Raw genomic sequence first — 20,657 nt, 5'->3', positions numbered from 1 at the left:
TCTGGTTGAGCCAAATTGGCTACTGATTCAGCCCTTATGCTGTTTGGGTCACATTTTCTTTCCTTTTTTTATTGGGCTCATTATTTATGGAGTTCCTCTTTAAGATCGATTCTAGTTTAGTATTTTGTGATTCTGGGCTGTGTTGGAAAATTTTCCCTCTTCCAACTCAGGTTCATGTGTTTGGGGGCCTGTGAACTGACAATAGACTGATTAACAGAAGAAAGCGAGTTTTATTCCATGCTTCTGGGGATCATTCAGCAAAGAGCTAACAATGAGAGCTTATCTACCAATTAATGGGGAAAAGGGAATTAAAGAGAAGAGGCTTCTATGAGAAAACAAATAGAGTTTTCAGGGAGAAAAATGGGCTTTAAGGGAGCCGAATGGAAGATAGGACAGCTTGTGATAATGTTTGTTTATGCAATTTCTTATCCAAGTGCAAGTGGCCGGTCTTTCCCTGGCAGTGAAGCTTGCTCTCCCAAGGACATCCATGGCTGCCTCACTCTGGGAAGGCGCTGCCTCACTCTGGGAAGGCCCTGCCTTTAGTCAGATAAGGGAAATCTGAAGCCTTCTTTCTGCATCAGCGATATCACACATGCTTTTGGGTTAAAGTCATCTTTATACTGGGTCCCTACATTTGGCAGGGAAAGGGGGAGAGTGTTCTTTAATATGGGGTAGATATGATATTTTTATTTTCAAGATAAAGAAGTAAGAATAGTAGATATTATTGAATGTATTTAAAAATAAATACATCTAGGTTAATTGGGAGATAACTTGGGGTGCTCTTCCCAATGTGAGTTCCAAGGAACACTGGTTTCACAGAATGCTCCCTGAAAACAGGTTCTAAGTGAAACAACTTTGGAAACGCTGCATACCATTATGGAGTCATGATGTACATGAAAACAACTTGTAAGAATGCTAATGTAATAATAATATATAGTACTTTTATTATTGCATATATAATCTTATTTAATCCTTATGACATGTAGAGATAGACACTGTCCTTAAAAGTAACTAAGCTCTATTAAATAGACTAAGTGAGGCTAGCTGTTGTAACAAACAACATTCGAATCTCAGTGGCTTGACACAATGAAAACTTCTTTCCACATCATAGTCTATTGATAGTTGGAGACAGGAAGCTCATGCAAAGGGGAGAAAAGAGAAATATTTTCCCTCTACCCATCTTAGTTTTACTGGCTGAATCCCAGCATATTGGACTGAGAAAAGACAGATTAATAGGAGAAAAATAAACAGAAGTTTATTAATGTGTGCATGCTGCATATACAGTCAGTGATGAGTAGCTACAGGGGTGGTTATATAGCATCTTAGCAAAGAACAATAATTTTGTAGAAAGGAGACAACACAAAGGAAAAGGACTTTGAGCTTCTAAGGGTGACTGCAGGAAGGCAAATATCCGGGGATACTGATAGTAGATAAGGTCTAGTTTGTAAGGTTGGTTTGTGTAGACCCTTTCTCAGTGCCTGCTCATCTCCCCTGATTAAGGTTGTTACCCTTCTCCTGGTACAGGAAGTTAGGGGCAAGAGGACACCTTCACAAAGGGAATTTATATTCTAGTTTCAAGTAGATAGAGGGAAACCAGAGAGCTTATTTTGTACCTGCTTTTTCTCACTTGCTTGCAGCTCAAAATAATCCTCCTGCCAGAGTGGCATATTTTTGAGTGGCATATTCTGCTGTCCTTCCCACCTCTGCATAGGTTCATTGAGGAGTGACTTGGGCTCCTTTCTTGAGTCCTAGGCCCTGGGGCCATGAAATCCTCCAGATCTTTTGTATTTGGTTGGCAGATAAGGAAAGAGAGTATGGGAGGTCCCATGAGGGGCTTCAGGGGTCATGCCTGGAAGTGATATACATCACCTTCACTCATATCTTGTGAGCCAGAACTCAATTTTTTGGCCCCACATAACTGCAGGGAGGCTGGAAATGGCTCTTCCTGTGAGCCCAGGAGGAAAATGAAATAGGATTGGTGAGGTAAACAATATGGCATTATCTCTGCCATGTTAGATTTAAGTCAGATAGATCTGGGTATGGATCCTTGATCTGTCAATCTCTAATTGAGTGTCTTCCATGATTCACACAGTATGTACATGTGATTTCACTTTATTTCCCTCACACAACCCAATATAAAACAGAGAGGATGACTCTCACATAACACTTTTGGGGAATTTGGGCTGCAAGGAATGATGGAGTTTGAACAGTAGGTTTGAGGAAAACTAAATTATTTTTCCACTGGAAAATGGTGGAACAAAACCCCTAGTCCCACAGCTTGTTTTCACTATAATCTGTATCTAATGGATGCTGGGCCCTTCCTGTTCCTTCCAACTACAGATAACTACATGTCTCAGGGATAATCTGCTCAGAGCTCTCCCATGTCGTTCTTCTCACCAAGAAGCATTATTAGTTTTCCTTCTGCTCCTAGAATGTCCTGTGATGCATGATTCTAGGAACTGGTGGAGTCTGGTGGTTCCATTTGCAGAAGCTGTTTGTAAGACATGTGACCAAAATCCACAAGTTCTGAGTAAGTTTGATTACTTTTGTCACTTTATCTGTACTCTCAGTAGAGAATCACTGAAGTAAAAGTTGGAGCAAATTTTGGATACAAGATTTAAAAATACACACGTGTTTGGGTATATGGTATGTGAATGTTTGAAAAGATTAAGCTAATATTACAATCATCATTATTATACAAAGCGTGTGTAACTCTTAGGTTTGGGTATGGCTTTGACATCAGAATTTAATAACCATAGAGGATCCAGTAAAGATATATCCATACTTTAAAACTTTGTTCATGTTTTAAAACTTGAGACATTTTGACCTGCATGGGAGCAAAATTTGCCATCCCAAAATGTGTCTCTCTAGCATGTGGATTATTCTAGACTATTTTTAAGAAATAGAAGACTCAGGAGGAACCATTGACCTTCCCCCTAGCTGCCTAAAAGATGTAAAAGATAAGGCCTGCTCCAGGAATGGAGCTATCTCCACAGGTAACTATAGTATAATATGAATTAGGTGTGGTAGACAGGGAAGAACTTAGCAAAGTCTGTTAAAATTCCCTTCTGTATTCCTTTGTTTCCAAATGGCCCAGCAAACATTTATTTACCAAACATTTACTCTTTTTCATCTTCTGTGAATTGTCTTCCTTCCTTTTGAAGACTCAGACTCCTACCCTCTTCTCCTTAACTCTGCACAGCATATAAGCCTTAACTGTCTGACTGCTTCTGGGCCTCATATTCTTATAGAGCCCTTATACACACAAAATTAAAATTTTATTTTCTGTTAATCTGTCTCATTAATTTAATTCTTAGACCAGCCAAAAGAAACTTGAAGGGAAGAAGAAAGTTTTTCCTTCCCAACAGATCAGTGATGAAAAACAAATGTTAAACTTTGTGTTCTTATGTATTGTATTCAGTGCTATGGGATTTCCTTTTACAATTTTAAGCTAATGTTCAAGGTCCAAAGCTTTAAAGGTACAAAGGATATATATGATAAAATATAAGCCACCCAGTTCCCCTCCCAGAAAGCAGTTATAGAATATAGTTTTTTTGTGTAAACTTTGAAAGATATGTATTTTAAAAAATAGAGACATAGATTCTGTCTTTTTCTTTCTTTTCTTTTTTTTTTAAATTAAATTTAATTAATTAATTTATTTGACAGAGAGAGATACAACCAGAGAGGGAACACAAGCAGGGGGAGTGGGAAAGGGAGAAGCAGTCTCCCCGCTGATCAGGGAGCCCGATGTGGGGCCTGATCCCAGGACTCTGGGATCATGACCTGAGCCGAAGGCAGACACTTAACCCACTGAGCCACCCAGGCACCCCTCTTTTTTTATTTTTTTAATGGTAGCACACCATTCACATTTTTTGGCAACTTGCCTTTTCCCATCAACATTATATTGTAAGGGTATGTTTGTTCTGTTACAGGAACTGCCTGGTTCTATTTAATGGCTTATTAGTATTATATTGGGAGGATATACTATAAATAGCTGTTTCTAAGCTTTTGCTATTATAATAGTGCTAACATGTATTTCTTTATATGTATATACATTTACACAGATAGAGAAAATTCCAGAAGGAAAATTCCTGGATCAAATTGTATGTGCATTTAAAATTTTGAGAGATTTTGCCAAATGACCCTGCACAGAACTTTAAGTGGTCAAAATTCATATTGTAGTCTATGTAAGTCGCATGTAAAAGTGCAACATGACAGCCTTGACAGAGGATATACAAATTTATACTTCATCAACAAATACAACAGCATCAGCCCACTCATTTTTCTACAATATTATCAAACTTTGGTATTTGCCTTTCTGAAGAATCTCTTATTTTGAATTTTGATTTGCTCTTTTTTTTCTTTAAAAGATTTTTTTTAATTTATTTATTTGACAGATAGAAAGAGAGACTGTGCACAAGCAGGAGGGGTGGGAGAGGGAGAAGCAGGCTCCTCATTGAGCAGGGAACCCAACACAATGAGGGGCTTAATCCCAGGACCCTGAGATCATGACCTGAGCCAAAAGCAGGTCACTTAACCAACTAAGCCACCCAGGCACCCAGAATTTTGATTTTCTCATTATGAATGAGATAGTGCTGGTTTTCCTATATCTTAATTCCATTCTCTGGTAACTATCAGTTCTTCCCTCTTAACCGATTTTTCCATGTGTTGTTGTTAGTGTTTTCCTTTTTTATTTAGGAGCTCTTTTTTAAAAATTTTGTTATTTGACAGACAGAGATCACAAGTAGGCAGAGAGGCAGGCAGAGAGAGAGAGAGGGAGAAGCAGGCTCCCTGCTGAGCAGAGAGCCCTATGCAGGGCTCCATCCCAGGACCTTGGGATCATGACCTGAGCTGAAGGCAGAGGCTTTAACCCACTGAGCCCCCCAGGTGCCCCTATTTAAGAGCTCTTAAATGATTAAGGCAATTAATACTTAATCAATAATATGAATTACAAATCTTTTCTCTGGGTTATTATTATTATTATTTTATTTTGTGGTACTTTTGAATGCATAATTATTCTACAACATTTTTATGAAGGGGTGCATTGGTGGCTCCATTAGTTGAGGATCCAACTCTTGGTTTCGGCTTGGGTTGTGATCTCAGGGTAGTAAGGTCAGAACACCCCCCCACCCCCACCCCTGCACTCAGTGCTCAGCAGGGAGTCGGCCTGGGATTCTTTCCCTCTTCCTCTGCCCATTCCCCTGCTCTCACTTGCTCTCTCTCTCTCAAATAAATAAATCTTAAAAAGAAAACAAAAAGGGCACCTGGAATCAAGCCCCGCATCGGGCTCTCTGCTCATCAGGGAGCCTGCTTCCTCCTCTCTCTCTGCCTGCCTCTCTGCCTACTTGTGATCTATGTCTGTCAAATGAATAAATGGAATCTTTAAAAAAAATTAAAAAAAAAAAAGAAAACAAAAAGCAAACAACAACAACAAAAATGTTTGTTACTTTAAAACATTTTTATGAAGTCTAGTATATGAACATTTTCTTTTATGGCTTCTGAGTTTAGATCATACTTCAGAAAGCCTACCTCACTCTGAAATTAAAAAAAAAAAAATCCCCAGGCACCTGGGTGGCTCAATCAGTTGAGCATCTGCCTTTGAGTCAGGTCATGATTCCAGGGTCCTAGATTGAGTCCCACATGGAGCTCCCTGCTCCCTGCTCCCCTTGCCCCTTCTTCCACTCATTCTCTCAATCTCTCTCTCTCACTTTCTCTCAAATAAATAAAATCTTTTAAAAAAGATTCCCATGGGGGCGCTTGGGTGGCTCAGTGGGTTAAAGCCTCTGCCTTCGGCTCAGGTCATGGTCCCAGGGTCCGGGGATCGAGCCCGGCATTGGGCTTTCTGCTTGGCAGGGAGCCTGCTTCCTCCTCTCTCTGCCTGCCTCTCTGCCTACTTGTGATCTCTGTCTGTTGAATAAATAAATAAAAATCTTAAAAAAAAAAAAAAGATTCCCATGCTCCTATTAGAATTTTTTTAGGTTTCATTTAAGTAATCTCTATACTCAAAATGGGTCTTGAATTCATGGCCCTGAAATCATGAGTCACACACTCCTCCAACTGAGCCAGCCAGGTGTCCCCCTTTTCTTTTTTGAAGTAGGCTCCATGCCCAACATGGGGCTTGAACTCATGACCCTGAGATCAAGAGTAACATGCTCTACTGAATGAGCCAGCCAGGCAGGTGGCCCTCTCCTCCTAGAATTCTTATTGTTTCATTTTTATGTTTAAATCTTTGATCCATATGGAGTTTATCTTGATTAAACTTTATTTTTTCTGAGTCAGTTTTCAATTGTCGCCACACATTTATTGAATGATGTATTTCATTCCCACTAATGTGCCATGCCACTTTTATCATATGCTAAAATGTCATGCATATTTGAGTCTATTTATGGAATCTCTATAAATCTGCCTTTCATGCATCTGCATCATATTATTTTACTTGTATTAGCTATTTTAACATTTGATAGGTTCGTTTTCTAAGAATTATCCTTTAAAGATACAAAAATCCAAGTTGGAACCAAGTAATATTACCATATTGTTATTGAGTTCGTTTAAAAAAATATACCCATATATGCCAGGTATTCATAGTCTGAAAACATAGATACTATTTTTTTCAGATTGAAAGTGTTCTTTTTTTTTTTTTTTAAGATTTTATTTATTTATTTGACAGAGATCACAAGTAGGCAGAGAGACAGGCAGAGAGAGGAGGAAGCAGGCTCCCTTGCTGAGCAGAAAGCCTGATTCGGGCTCGATCCCAGGACCCTGGGATCATAACCTGAGCCGAAGGCAGAGGCCTTAACCAACTGAGCCACCCAGGCGCCCCAAGATTGAAAGGGTCCTTGATGAAGGGTACTTTGGTGGGTCAGTCATGATCCCGGGGTCCTGGGATGGAGCCCTGCATTGGGCTCCCTGCACAGCTGGGTGCCTGCTTCTGCAGCTCCCTCTGTTGTTTCCCCTGCTTCTGCTCTCTGGCGCTCTCTCACTGTCTGTCAAATAAATAAATAAAATCTTTAAAAAAAAAAGGAAAAGAAAAGATAATGTCCTTGGTGACATGATATGCATATATGTGTGTGTTTGTGTGTGTTCTTATGTATGTTTTCAGACTTTTAGATACTCTATGAAATTTTCAGTTTGAAAATCATGCAACCAGTCAAGTAGTCAGGTATTAACAGGAGCTATGAGCAAGTTTCTTCAGAATCCTAAATTCGAGTTTTAATTCCAATGATACTAAATTCACATCTATGAGTAATAAATGTCCAGGATGATATCTTGATATAAGAAACTTTATAGATTTTGTCATCAGAAATGGAAACTATTACCTATTTCATACATTAAAGAACCCAGTAGAAACGGGGATTTTTTTTTTTTTTTTGGAGGCTGCATATTTATCGTGGCTGATTTTATACCCCTCAGAGCAGTGTTTGGCATCTTTGCAAGAATCTTCTTTCAACAAAATGGTCCAGATGCTTAAGACTGCCATTATCTCCCAGCTGTATCAGTGGACTGAAACCAGTCAGAGTTACTGCAGTCTTAAAGCTCTTCTAGGAATGCTGAAAGAAGTACATGAGGTAAGGGTTCCTCTGAGGGAATGTATATACCATTTTACTCGAAATCCCTCTGGTCTTGGCCAACTGGAGTCCTCTTTTGTTTTGTTTCTAAATCAGAAAGAAAATGTTTTATTCTGTCCTTAGTAATTCAGAATTTTGCTTGTTTTGCTGACTGGCTAGACCCTAGCCATAGACTACATTTTTTTTTTTAAGATTTTATTTATTTATTTGAAAGAGAGGCAGTGAGAGAGAGCATGAGCGAGGAGAAGGTCAGAGGGAGAAGCAGACTCCCCGTGGAGCTGGGAGCCCGATGCGGGACTCGATCCCAGGACTCCGAGATCATGACCTGAGCTGAAAGCAGTCGTCCAACCAACTGAGCCACCCAGGCGTCCCTAGACTACATATTTTATATATGTAACATATTTTATCTAATGTATATTAGATGCACAAATACTCAAAAAATGAGAATGACTCAGCATTTTCAGTAGAGTACACAACATAATCTAGAAGTAATTTAAACTTAGGGTACTAATAAACCTAATGATTGTTGAGGGAGAAGGAGGAGCCAGAGCATTTTAAATAAAAGAGCAGAATTAAATTAGTATTGTTCAATTAAAAATAATTAGCTAATGGGGTGGTAATCCTTATATCAGATCAATTAGATTTTAAGCCAAAGACTATAACAAGAGATGAGGAAGGACACTATATCATACTCAAAGGGTCTGTCCAACAAGAAGATCTAACAATTTTAAATATCTGTGCCCCTAACATGGGAGCAGCCAACTATATAAACCAATTAATAACAAAATCAAAGAAATACATCGACAATAATACAATAATGGTAGGGGACTTTAACTCACTGAAATGGACAGATCATCCAAGCAAAAGATCAACAAGGAAATAAAGGCCTTAAATGACACACTGGACCAGATGAACATCACAGATATATTCAGAACATTCCATCCCAAAGCAACAGAATACACATTCTTCTCTAGTGCATATGGAACATTCTCCAGAATAGATGCCATCCTGGGTCATAAATCAGGTCTCAACTGGTATCAAAAGATTGGGATCATTCCCTGCATATTTTCAGACCACAGTGCTCTGAAGCTAGAACTCAATCACAAGAGGAACTTTGGAAAGAACTCAAATACATGGAGACTAAACAGCATCCTTCTAAAGAAAGAATGGGTCAACCAAGAAATTAAAGAAGAATTGAAAAAATTCATGGAAACAAATGATAGTGAAAACACAACAATTCAAAATCTGTGGGACACAGCAAAGGCAGTCCTGAGAGGAAACTATATAGCGATACAAGCCTTTCTCAAGAAACAAGAAGGGTCTCAAATACACAACCTAACTCTACAGCTAAAGGAGCTGGAGAAAGAACAACAAAGAAAGCCTAAACCCAGCCGGAGAAGAGAAATAATAAAGATCAGAGCAGAAATCAATGAAATAGAAACCAAAAAAAAAAAAAAGATAGAACAAATCAACGAAACTAGGAGCTGGTTCTTTGAAAGAATTAATAAGATTGATAAACCCCTGGCCAGACTTATCAAAAAGAAGAGAAAGGACCCAAATAAATAAAATCATGAAGAAAAGAGGAGAGATCACAACCAACACCAAGGAAATGCAAACAATTATAAACTCATACTATGAGCAACTCTACACCGACAAATTTGACAATCTGGAAGAAATGGATGCATTCCTAGAGACATATAAACTACCACAACTGAACCAGGAAGAAATAGAAAACCCAAACAGACCCATAACCAATAAGGAGTTTGAAACAGTCATCAAAAATCTCCACAAACAAACAAAAGCCCAGGGCCAGACGGCTTCCCAGGGGGAATTCTACCAAACATTTAAAGAAGAATTAATTCCTATTCTCCTGAATCTGTTCCAAAAATAGAAATGGAAGAAAAACTTTCAAACTCATTTTATGAGGCCAGCATCACCTTGATCCCCAAACCAGACAAGGATCCCATCAAAAAAGAGAATTACAGACCAATATCCTTGATGAACACAGATGCAAAAATTCTCACCAAAATACTAGCCAATAGGATTCAACAGTACATTAAAAGGATTATTCACCACGACCAAGGGGGATTTATTCCAGGGCTGCAAGGTTGGTTCAATAGCTGCAAATCAGTCAGTGTGATACAATACATTAATAAAAGAAAGAACAAGAACCATATGATACTCTCAATAGATGCTGAAAAAGCATTTGACAAAGTACAGCATCCCTTCCTGATCAAAACTCTTCAAAGTGTAGGGATAGAGGCACATACCTCAATATTATCAAAGCCATCTATGAAAAACCCACCGCAAATATCATTCTCAATGGAGAAAAGCTGAAAGCTTTTCCACTAAGGTCAGGAACACGGCAGTGATGTCCATTATCACCATTGCTATTCAACATAGTACTGGAGGTCCTAGCCTCAGCAATCAGACAACAAAAAGAAATTAAAGGCAACCAAATTGGCAAAGAAGTCAAACTATCACTCTTTGCAGATGGTATGATACTTCATGTGGAAAACCCAAAAGACTCCACTCCAAAACTGCTAGAACTCATACAGGAATTCAGTAAAGGGTCAGGATATAAAATCAATACACAGAATTCAGTTGCATTTCTTTACACCAACAACAAGACAGAAGAAAGAGAAATTAAGGAGTCAGTCCCATTTATAATTGCACCCAAACCATAAGATACCTAGGAATAAACCTAACCAAAAAGGCAAAGAATCTATACTCAGAAAACTATAAAGTACTCATGAAAGAAATTGAGGAAGACACAAAGAAATGGAAAAATGTTCCAAGCTCATGGATTGGAAGAACAAATATTGTGAAAATTACTATGCTACCTAAAGCAATCTACACATTTAATGCAATCCCTATCAAAATCCCATCCATTTTTTTCAAAGAAATGGAACAAATAAAATTTATATGGAAACAGAAAAGACCTCGAATAGCCAAAGGAATATTGAAAAAGAAAGCCAAAGTTGGTGACATCACAATTCCGAACTTCAAGCTCTATTACAAAGCTGTCATAATCAAGACAGTATGGTACTGGCACAAAAACAGACACATAGATCAATGGAATAGAATAGAGAGCCCAGAAATACACCCTCAAATCTATGGTCAACTAATCTTTGACAAAGCAGGAAAGAATGTCCAATGGAAAAAAGACAGCCTCTTCAACAAATGGTGTTGGGAAAATTGGACAGCCACATGCAGAAAAATGAAACTGGACTCTTTCCTTACACCACACATAGAAATAGACTCAAAATGGATGAAGGACCTCAATGTGAGAAAGGAATCCATCAAAATCCTTGAGGAGAACACAGGCAGCAGCCTCTTTGACCTCAACTGCAGCAACTTCTTCCTAGGAACATCACCAAAGACTACAGAAGCAAGGGCAAAAATGAACTATTGGGACTTCATCAAGATCAAAAGCTTTTGTACAGCAAAGGAAACAGTTAACAAAATCAAAAGACAACTGACAGAATGGGAGAAGATATTTGCAAACGACATATCAGATAAAGGTCTAGTATCCAAAATCTATAAAGAGCTTATCAAACTCAACACCCAAAGAACAAATAATCCAATCAAGAAATGGGCAGAGGACATGAACAGACATTTCTGCAAAGAAGACCTCCAGATGGCCAACAGACACATGAAAAAGTGTTCCACATCACTCGGTATCAGGGAAATACAAATCAAAACCACAATGAGATACCACCTCACACCAGTCAGAATGGCTAAAATTAACAAGTCAGGAAATGACAGATGCCGGCAAGGATGCAGAGAAATGGGAACCTTCCTACACTGTTGGTGGGAATGCAAGCTGGTGCAACCACTCTGGAAAACAGCATGAAGGTTCCTCAAAAAGTTGAAAATAGATCTACCCTATGACCCAGCAGTTGCACTACTGGGTATTTACCTTAAGATACAAATGTAGTGATCTGAAGGGGCACGTGCACCCGAATGTTTATAGCAGCAATGTCCACAATAGCCAAACTATGGAAAGAACCTAGATGTCCATCAACAGATGAATGGATAAAGAAGACGTGGTGTGTATATATACACAATGGAATACTATGCAGCCATCAAAAGAAATGAAACCTTGCCATTTGCGACGACGTGGATGGAACTAGAGGATATTATGCTTAGCGAAATAAGTCAATCGGAGAAAGACAATTATCATATGATCTCCCTAATATGAGGAAGTGGAGATGCAATGTGGGGGAGGGATGTGGGGGGTAGGAAAAGAATAAATTAAACAAGATGGGATCGGGAGGGAGACAAACCAAAAAAATCTCTTAATCTCACAAAACAAACTGAGGGTTGCTTGTGGTGGGGGGGAGGGAGAGGATGGTGGGGTTATGGACATTGGGGAGGATATGTGCTATGGTGAGTGCTGTGAAGTGTGTAAACCTGGCGATTTACAGACCTGTATCCCTGGGGATAATAATACATTATATGTTTATAAAAAAATTAAAAAATAAAAAATAAAAAAATAATTAGCTAATATGATTTTATAAATATAAATTGCCAAATACAATCAAAATCAATTTCTCCACACAATATCAATCCCAATAGGAGAAAATATTATGTACAAAATTAGTGCTGAAGTGTTAATGCATTGATTATTTCTAAAGTAGTATATTTCCTTTTACCTAGCTTTATTGAGATATAATTATATAACATTGTGTGAGTTTAAGGTGTGCAGCATATTGCTTTGATACACTTACACTTATTTGGTATACTGATTCATTTTATAACTGGAAGTTTGTACCCTTTGACCAATATTCCCCGATTTCCCCCATCCCCTTGCCCCTGACAGCCACCATTCTACTTTGTGTTTCTGAGTTTGGCTCATACATATGTATTTTTCTTTCTCTAACTTATTTCACTTAAAATAATGTCCTGCAAGTCCACTCCACCCATGTTGTCAAAAGGCAGGATTTTCTTCTGTGTCATGGCCAGATAATATTTAGGGTATATATACATCTTCTTTATCCATTCATCCATCCAGGATGTTTGTTTCCGTGTCTTGGCTTTTGTAAAAAATGCTGCGTTGATCATGGGGGGTACATTTATCTCTTTGAGACACTGATTTCATACTCTTTGAAATGAATATATTTATTCAGATGAATGTTTTTTTAATATACCCAGAAGTGGGATTGCTGGATCATATGGTGGTTCTATTTTTAATTTCTTGAGGAACCTCCATACTGTTTTCCACAGGGGTTGCACCAATTAACAGCCCTACTTGCAGTGTTCAACGGTTCCCTTTTCTCTGTATCCTTGCCAACACTTATCTCTTATCTTTCTTGTCTTTCTGATGACAGCCATTCTCATTGTGTAGCTTTGGGTTGCATTTCTCTGATGATTAGGGATGTTGAGCATCTTTTCCTGTACCTGTCGGAGATCTGTAGGTCTTCTTTGGAAAAACAGCTATTCAGTTTCTCTGCTCATTTTTAAATCAGATGTTTTTGTTTTGTTTGCTCAATGGCATGTGTTCTCTATATATTTTAGATATTAATTCCTTTTCAAGTATGTAATTTGCAAATATTTTCCCCCATTTCATAGGTTGTGTTATTTTTATTTTTTTTTAAAGATTTTATTTATTTATTTGACAGAGATCACAAGTAGGCAGAGAGGCAGGCAGAGAGAGAGGGGGAAGCAGGCTCCCTGCTGAGCAGAGAGCCCGATGTGGGGCTCGATCCCAGGACCCTGGGATCATGACCTGAGCCGAAGGCAGAGACTTAACCCACTGAGCCACCCAGGTGCCCCCATAGGTTGCGTTTTCATTTTACTTTCTTAATTTATATTCTTAGATTCTATTTTCCTGCCTTGTATCTTTTGGATTAGTTTGATTTGATGGAGGCTTATTTAGATCATTGGTTTTCCAGAATTGCTTCTTCTGGGAAACCTTCTTGAACCCCTCAAGTCCTTCTCCAATCAGAAAGTGTATCCTCCATGCCTGATTACTTATTTTTACCTATCAGGCCCTGGGTCATGGGTTGGTAATCTACACCCTCATGTAGCAGCCTCATGTTTTTGTTATTAAAGTTTTATTGGAACACATCCACACTCACTTGTTTACGTATTCTCTAAGGCTGTTTTCTGCTTCAGAGTGTCAGGGTTGAATAGTTGCACCAGAGACTGTATGGTCCCAAGCACAAATATTTACTGTTTGGATTTAAGAAGGAGTTTGCTGACTACTATACTAGACAGTAACCTGTGTGTCAGCAAGGAGAATTTTTAGTTTATGTTTTGTTCCACACCTGGCAAATAGTATGTGCTAAAATAATATTCATTAATTAATGGAGAAAAGACTAATTTTGTCAAAAGTACTTGGATTTTATTCCCAAGATCTCAAAATTGTTTCCAGTGTATCTGTGCCCCAAGAACTGGTTTACTAATCTCCATTGTCAACATCTGTAACTTTTACAGTATTTATGAAAATTGGATAAATTATAGATAAAAAATTGGAAGTTTTATAGAATTCTATTTTATCAATGCCAAAAGCACTGGGTTTATAGAGCTCTATTCTAATTATCTATATAATAACCATATATATAATAGATTAAATAATATATTAATAGAAAATAAAATTCACAAGTCATGTTTTCTCTAAGGTAACCACAGCTAACTGTCGACTACCAGAAAATACTTTCATCATAGATGAATTCCCCAGAGAGATGATCTTTCATGAAACTAAAAGAAGACTGTTCTTTAGGGATAACAACCTGGTAAGACTAAAATTTTTATTTCTGAAAATTTTCATACTTTATAGGAGGACACATTAGTAGCTGGGTATCTTGTTGATAAATCAAGATTTGAACATTTCTTCATTGCAATGCTGAATTGCTAAATTAGATGATCACTGAAAACCTAAACACCTTTAACTCACAAAACAGATGCATTTTCTTAGAAAGTTCTCTAGCTACTTTGAATTTTTAAAAATAGATGGCAAAAAGAATAGAGGGAAACAATTTAAAATGATGAGGTGGGGCTCCTGGGTGGCTCAGTGGGTTGAGCCTCTGCCTTCCGCTCAGGTCACGATCTCAGGGTTCTGGGATTGAGGTTCTGGGATCGAGCCCCGCATCGGGCTCTCTGCTCAGCAGGGAGCCGGCTTCTCTCTCTGCCTGCCTCTGCCTACTTGTGATCTCTGTCTGTTAAATAAATAAACAAAATCTTTTTTTTTTTTTCTCATTTTTTTTTAAAGATTTTATTTATTTATTTGACAGAGAGAGATCACAAGTAGAGAGGCAGGCAGAGAGAGAGAGGGAAGCAGGCTCCCCGCTGAGCAGAGAGCCCGATGTGGGACTCGATCCCAGGACCCCGAGATCATGACCCGAGCCGAAGGCAGTGGCTTAACCCACTGAGCCACTCAGGCGCCCTAAATAAACAAAATCTTAAAAAAAAACAAAACGATGAGGTAAAGGAATGAAATTTTTTCCCTTTGAATTATTAAAACTATTATCTCTTGTTATTTTTTAGATACCTGCAGAAAACCTCAGTCGCATTATTTTCAGTGATTTTCCATTTATTTTTAATTTGCCATCCAAGATTCAATTATTACGAGCTGAGTCCCATTTGAAAATGCTGGTATGTATGCTTTACTTTTTTTTAATTATGCAAAATTACAGACATATACAAAATAGAGATAATGGTGTAATGAGCCTCATCACAAAGTTCCAGTCATCATCAACATTTTGCCCATCAACAGTTTCCCCATGGATCACCTTTGTTGGTTTTGTGGTTGTTACTATTTCAGCTGAAGTATTTTAAAGCAAATCCCAGACCCGATTTCCTTTCACCTTTCTATACTTCAGTGCATTGTTTCCGGTTGTTTCACTCTCATTCATGCCGAGATTTGTCAGTGGGTTCAGGTGGAGACCACATGATTCTTCTCTTGTAATGCTTCCCGTCAACGCTTTGTTTAATAATTCTCTCTCTGTTGTTTTGGTTGAGGTTTGCAAAACAGCATTATTTCTAATCATATCATTCCTTCCAAAGTTATTAATTGAATTCTGTAAAGAACTTTTCCTCATCAACCTGGGCCATTTGGCTACATTCATATAGGAAAGTAGAATGATGCTTAAGGCTTTTTCTTTAATTATTAAATGTTGCCAAATCACTGTACAGAGAGGTTGTACTAATTTATGTTACTACCAGTAACATACACACTATAATCGATGCAGAGTGTTATCAAGCTTTGTGTTCTTTTTCAACTGAACAGGTTAATCATGATTATTTTGGCTAATTTTAATTGGTTTTCTCATTATTATATAATGTCTGAGTCCTCACTTTAAATAATATCCATTGTTTTCCTTCTGTGAGCAAATACTGAAATGATCTAGTAACTGCTCTTTCTCTCTCCCTTTCCTCTCCTCCTCTATCCATTTTTTTTTAAGATTTTATTTATTTATTTATTTGACAGATAACAAGTAGGCAGAGAGAGAGAGAGTGGGGGGAAGCAGTTTCCCTGCTGAGCAGAGAGCCCGATGCAGGGCTCGATCCCAGGACCCTGGGATCATGATCTGAGCCGAAGGCAGAGGCTTTAACCCACTGAGCCACCCAGGCATCCCATCCTCTATCCAGTTTTAGTTACTACTGTGATCTTAGTGTTTGGATTTCATATCTGCTTAAGAGCTTGGAGCTTGATATGTAGCTCCGTCTGATATTTTTAAATTCCCAAATAACGGCTATGAGTCAATCAGTGAGTTTATTCTGTTTCCCATTTACTTTCTTCCTTCTGCTTCTTTTTGAGTCGTCGAGTTATTCCCACAGAACATTTACATGCTATTTCATCTCTCTTAACCACCATTAGCGTTCATTTTCAGTTAAGTATTTGAGTGCTTACCCCACTCCCAGACATTATGCTAAAGATTTTCCAAACATGTTTTGATTGCTGAGGTCTGTCTAGGTTATTCCTCAGAAAAGGTTCCAATTTATACTTTAAAAACTCACAGGAATCAGGGGTGCCTGGGTGGCTCAGTTGGTTAATGGACTACCTTTGGCTCAGGTCATGATCTTGGAGTCCTGGAATCGAGTCCCACATCAGGCTCCCTGCTCTGTGGGGAGTCTGCTTCTCCCGCTGACCTTTCCTCTCATACTCTCTCTCTAAGTAAATAAATAAAATCTAAGTAAAAAAATAAAGTAAATCTAAGTAAATCTAAGTAAAAAAATAAAAAAAAACCTCACGGGAATCAGAAGTCATACCTATTCCTTTTATTAATAATTTAAAGGATACAGGCCATCTACGTGAAATATGGAGCAGTCTGGGACATCATATGCAGAAAGGAGCCACTTCAATTATAAAACATTTCCTTGAAACTCTTAATTATGCAGCTTATGTGACATTTCCCAATGATCCATGCCCCATAAATCCATAAATTCCAGCTTTATTTATGTTAAACAACTGAGATGGGCAAGGTACGTCCTGCTAAAAGCATTCCATAGGTAAAGACTCTCCCTCTTGTTACTATTATTAGTCATCGGCATGTTTACAAGATTTCTTTTGTTTCCCAGCCACCTCTTTTTATATTTTCCTAACATACCTGGTAGTTGAAGAAATTATGATTCCTTTAAACTGGTCCCTCCCTTGCAGTATTTTCTTCTACGGCAGTATTCAGTGTAGCAGGTCTACTGGTAGTGAGGGGTTCGTGAGGACTGTGTGTATAGAGGAACCAGGCAGCTTGGATATGATGAAGTATTGGGAAAGGTCTGAGTATAAGAAAACTTTCAGTTGTAGTTGTCATGGGTGAAAGTAGAAAGGAGACTCCACAATCCTGACTTCCAAAGGAGAGAGGATGGGCATATTCAAAACTGTAAACTCCAAACTATATTATCAATTCACATGCATAAATGTGGAAAGAGGAAACCAATACATGGGGAATTGGGATAGAGCAACTGGAAAATAAGATAAAATGCAGGTTTCCTGCCTAATTCTCAGTTAGGTGAAAGAAAGTTGGGGCTACAGCAGGCCACATATGCCTCTCCCTGCTATAGTGAGTGGAGGATGTTGCTGGCCACTCCCTCACTCAGAGCCACGGGTTGTGGTGCTCAGCATTCAGTATTGCTGAAGTGTCCCAGAGCCGCAGACTCCTGGGCCACCAGAAGAGATGACCTGTAATCAGGAAGGACCAGAAATGCCACCTGTTTCATCTCCCTACAAACTTGGAACTTTTTTATAATGAACATATTCAGGAAAAAACAGAAGAATCTAGTGGAACCATGTACAATTTCTCAAGATATAGTAGTGGCAGAGATCTGGGACAGGCTTTCCCAAGCCCAGAGTCACACAGACGCTTCTCTGAGATGCTTGTAAGAATGCTGCTGTGGGTAACCACACCTAGCCTGGAAACCTGGAATAGGATAGCTATTATCTGTCTTGTTGTCGCTGTTCACGGGACAGGTCCCAAAGACAGCTACAATGGTTTACGAGTCCTAATACTCCTTTTTGTCCTTAGGTTATAGCAGAAGCCCTAGAGAAGTGTTAAAGCTCAAAGCAAGGCTAGTAAGTCCAATACTAGATTTCTAATCCGAGGGGTTCAGTAGAAATAAGATATTGACTAGAGTATAAGGAAATGTTGAAAATTCAGAAAAGCTAAATGGAAGTACTATGGAGAGTGACAGAGCAGGTAAAAAGTGAGGCCACTGGTGGCACATTTTTAGAGGGCTCCCCTATGAATCAGGTAGGTGGATCACAGTTATTTGAACCAGAGTGGATCTTCTCTGAGCAAGTCTTTCCTCTGATCTTTTTCCTACTTTAACATCATCCTTGAGCTCCTATGCTACCCTTATATTCTTGGGGATTATGGTGCTAAAACTCTGCTTCTTAAGACATGGTGGATGAATGTTTCAGCGTATTGAATACCGCTACTGCCTTTAAGGATCATGTTTACTATGAATGAGATCGCTTGTAATTACTTAGCTGTACCTCCATGGTGACTAATCCCGTGAATATAATTCCTAGATGCCACGGTTTCACAGATCCTGGGATCTCCTTATCTTCCATAGTATAGTGTAGATATGATGGCCTTTTTTCCTAAATAATTACAATCTGAGTATATAGCAATGTGTATAGCAATAGTAGGCATGAGCAGATGCCATGAAGACCACATTTATTTGAAATAGTAAACACTTCATAGTGTTCTGTGAGATTCCTAAAATATCTTTCTTTCTTTCTTTTTTTTTTTTTTTTAGGACTTAAAACAGAGAGAATACCTGGATTGGGGGCAAGGAATTCTTCCGTTCAATGAATTCCTTCCATTTATAGTTAAAGTCAGAAGAAGTCACCTAGTTGAAGATGCTCTGCATCAGTTAAGCCAAGTTGAAGACACCAACCTCTGTAAAGGATTAGTGGTAAAGTAAAAGTCTCTTTGGACATTTTTACTAATGTGAAGGGGAAACATTTGTAGAATACAGCAAAGGAAGAGCCTGCTTTTGCACCTATAGTTATCAGCTGTAGGTTTCCAGAATTCTGGGGTGCCAGGCTGGCTCAGTTGGTAGAGTATGTGACTCTTGATCTTGAGGTTGAGAGACCGAGCCTCACATTGGGCAAAGAGATTACTTAATAAATAAAAAATAATAATTCCTTGCTTACCCTTTAGAGAAAAGCTATGGGATGTTTAATTGAATGTTGGGATTCTGTGTAAACTATTAATTGCCTATAGCTACAAAACTGCTGCATAATGAACCATCCTAAAGTTTAATGACTTAAAAAGACAATAATTTATTATAGAGATCTGAAATTTAGCTGAGGATCTCCTAATTTAGGTTGAATTCACTTGGGTCAATTTGTAGATTTTTGTCTGCACTTATTCACGTGTTTGGGAGTTAGGCAGGAACTGGCTGATCTAGGCTAGATTAAGCTTGGCTGGGGTAGTGTCGCAGTTTCCTGTGCTTTTCATCTTCCTGGGACCAGCATGCATGTTCTTCTCACTTCTGTGCCAAAGGTATAAGATAGCAAATCCAATCACACAACTAACATGGTTTAGTCAAAGCAAGTTGCGTGGCTGAACCCAAGTCAAGGGCTGATGAAATATATTCAGCCTCTTTGGAGGAAGGAATTGCAAAGTCACACACCACAGACATGGATCAGGGAGGGTAAAACATATTGATGCAATCAACAAGCAGCAGGTAGAAGAGATACTTTTCCTACATTTTGGCTCTTGTTTTAGTCATAGAGTATCCAGTATATTGGTTCTAATTCTAGTCATCTTTCACTTTGTCCTTTGTGGGTACCTGTAGGGTGTGTATTGTGTTTATCTCAGATCATCTGCCCTATTGAGGCCATAGAATAATGAGTAACTCTTTAGGTAAAAGCTGGACTCTGTCCAGTGGGAGTGATTTTCCTGGTATCAGCCATAAGAAGGAGACTTAGGTTCTCAGAGAAGAAACCAGAACCTAGAGGTTGGGCTCAGCCAAGAGAGGGATATTTCCCAACCTGGGACTGAATGGCAAACAAACTATTTTATAAGCCAGACTATGTAGTTGTATATTTCATTATGTATCCACTTTCTTTTAAATCTTCATTATGAGGAAATCAATCGAGAATTACTCCATCCACAAGAGATATCAGAGAGGTAGGAAGGTGAACTTCAAGGTAGATCCAATCAACATGTAGACTCTTGAACAAGGCAAGGTTGTCAAAGCCAGTTATGTGTGGGTCCTGACCACAGTGAAGGCAGACTTGCTGGTTTAAGTGAGGAGAAATTGGAAAAGTGGAAGTAAGCTTCATTTGTTATTGGGATATCCAGGTAGAATGTAAGGTGGGCACTTGGAAATGAGATGGTAGTGTATGGCCAGGGAGTCAGGTGAGGGGTGGCAGAGATATAATCTTAAGGCAGAGAAAGGAGAAAGAGAATGCCTAGTGGGGCTTAGTGATGCTTATATTACAAAAAACAAACAAACAAACAAACAAAAAAAAACTGATAAAGTGTCCAGCTCTTCATTTTGGCTCAGGTTGTGATCTCAGGGTTATGGGAATGAGCCGTGCTTTAGGCTCCACACTCAGTGGGGGGTCTGCTTCAGACTCTTTCTCCCTCTCCCTCTGCCCCTCCCTCCCTGTGAGAGTACATGCTCTCCCTCTGT

The 20,657-nt window shown here is 38.7% G+C and overlaps 1 protein-coding gene across 1 annotated transcript in view; it reads left to right on the top strand.

The window, feature by feature from the left end:
* Positions 1 to 20,657, top strand: part of HERC6 (HECT and RLD domain containing E3 ubiquitin protein ligase family member 6) — a 62,125-nt gene that overhangs the window by 30,546 nt on the left and 10,922 nt on the right. The window contains exons 12-16 of the mRNA XM_032861876.1: positions 2,341 to 2,530; positions 7,411 to 7,565; positions 14,192 to 14,305; positions 15,057 to 15,164; positions 18,768 to 18,926. Coding sequence (XP_032717767.1) covers positions 2,341 to 2,530; positions 7,411 to 7,565; positions 14,192 to 14,305; positions 15,057 to 15,164; positions 18,768 to 18,926 — 726 coding nt within the window. The remainder of the gene's footprint in view (positions 1 to 2,340; positions 2,531 to 7,410; positions 7,566 to 14,191; positions 14,306 to 15,056; positions 15,165 to 18,767; positions 18,927 to 20,657) is intronic.

The sequence above is a fragment of the Lontra canadensis genome, unplaced genomic scaffold, assembly GCF_010015895.1.
Source record: "Lontra canadensis isolate GAN:19392208 unplaced genomic scaffold, GSC_riverotter_1.0 scaffold1, whole genome shotgun sequence".
Classification (NCBI taxonomy): domain Eukaryota; kingdom Metazoa; phylum Chordata; class Mammalia; order Carnivora; family Mustelidae; genus Lontra; species Lontra canadensis.
The sequence above is the reverse complement of the archived record's forward strand: the minus strand, read 5'-3'. Positions and strand labels throughout refer to the sequence as shown.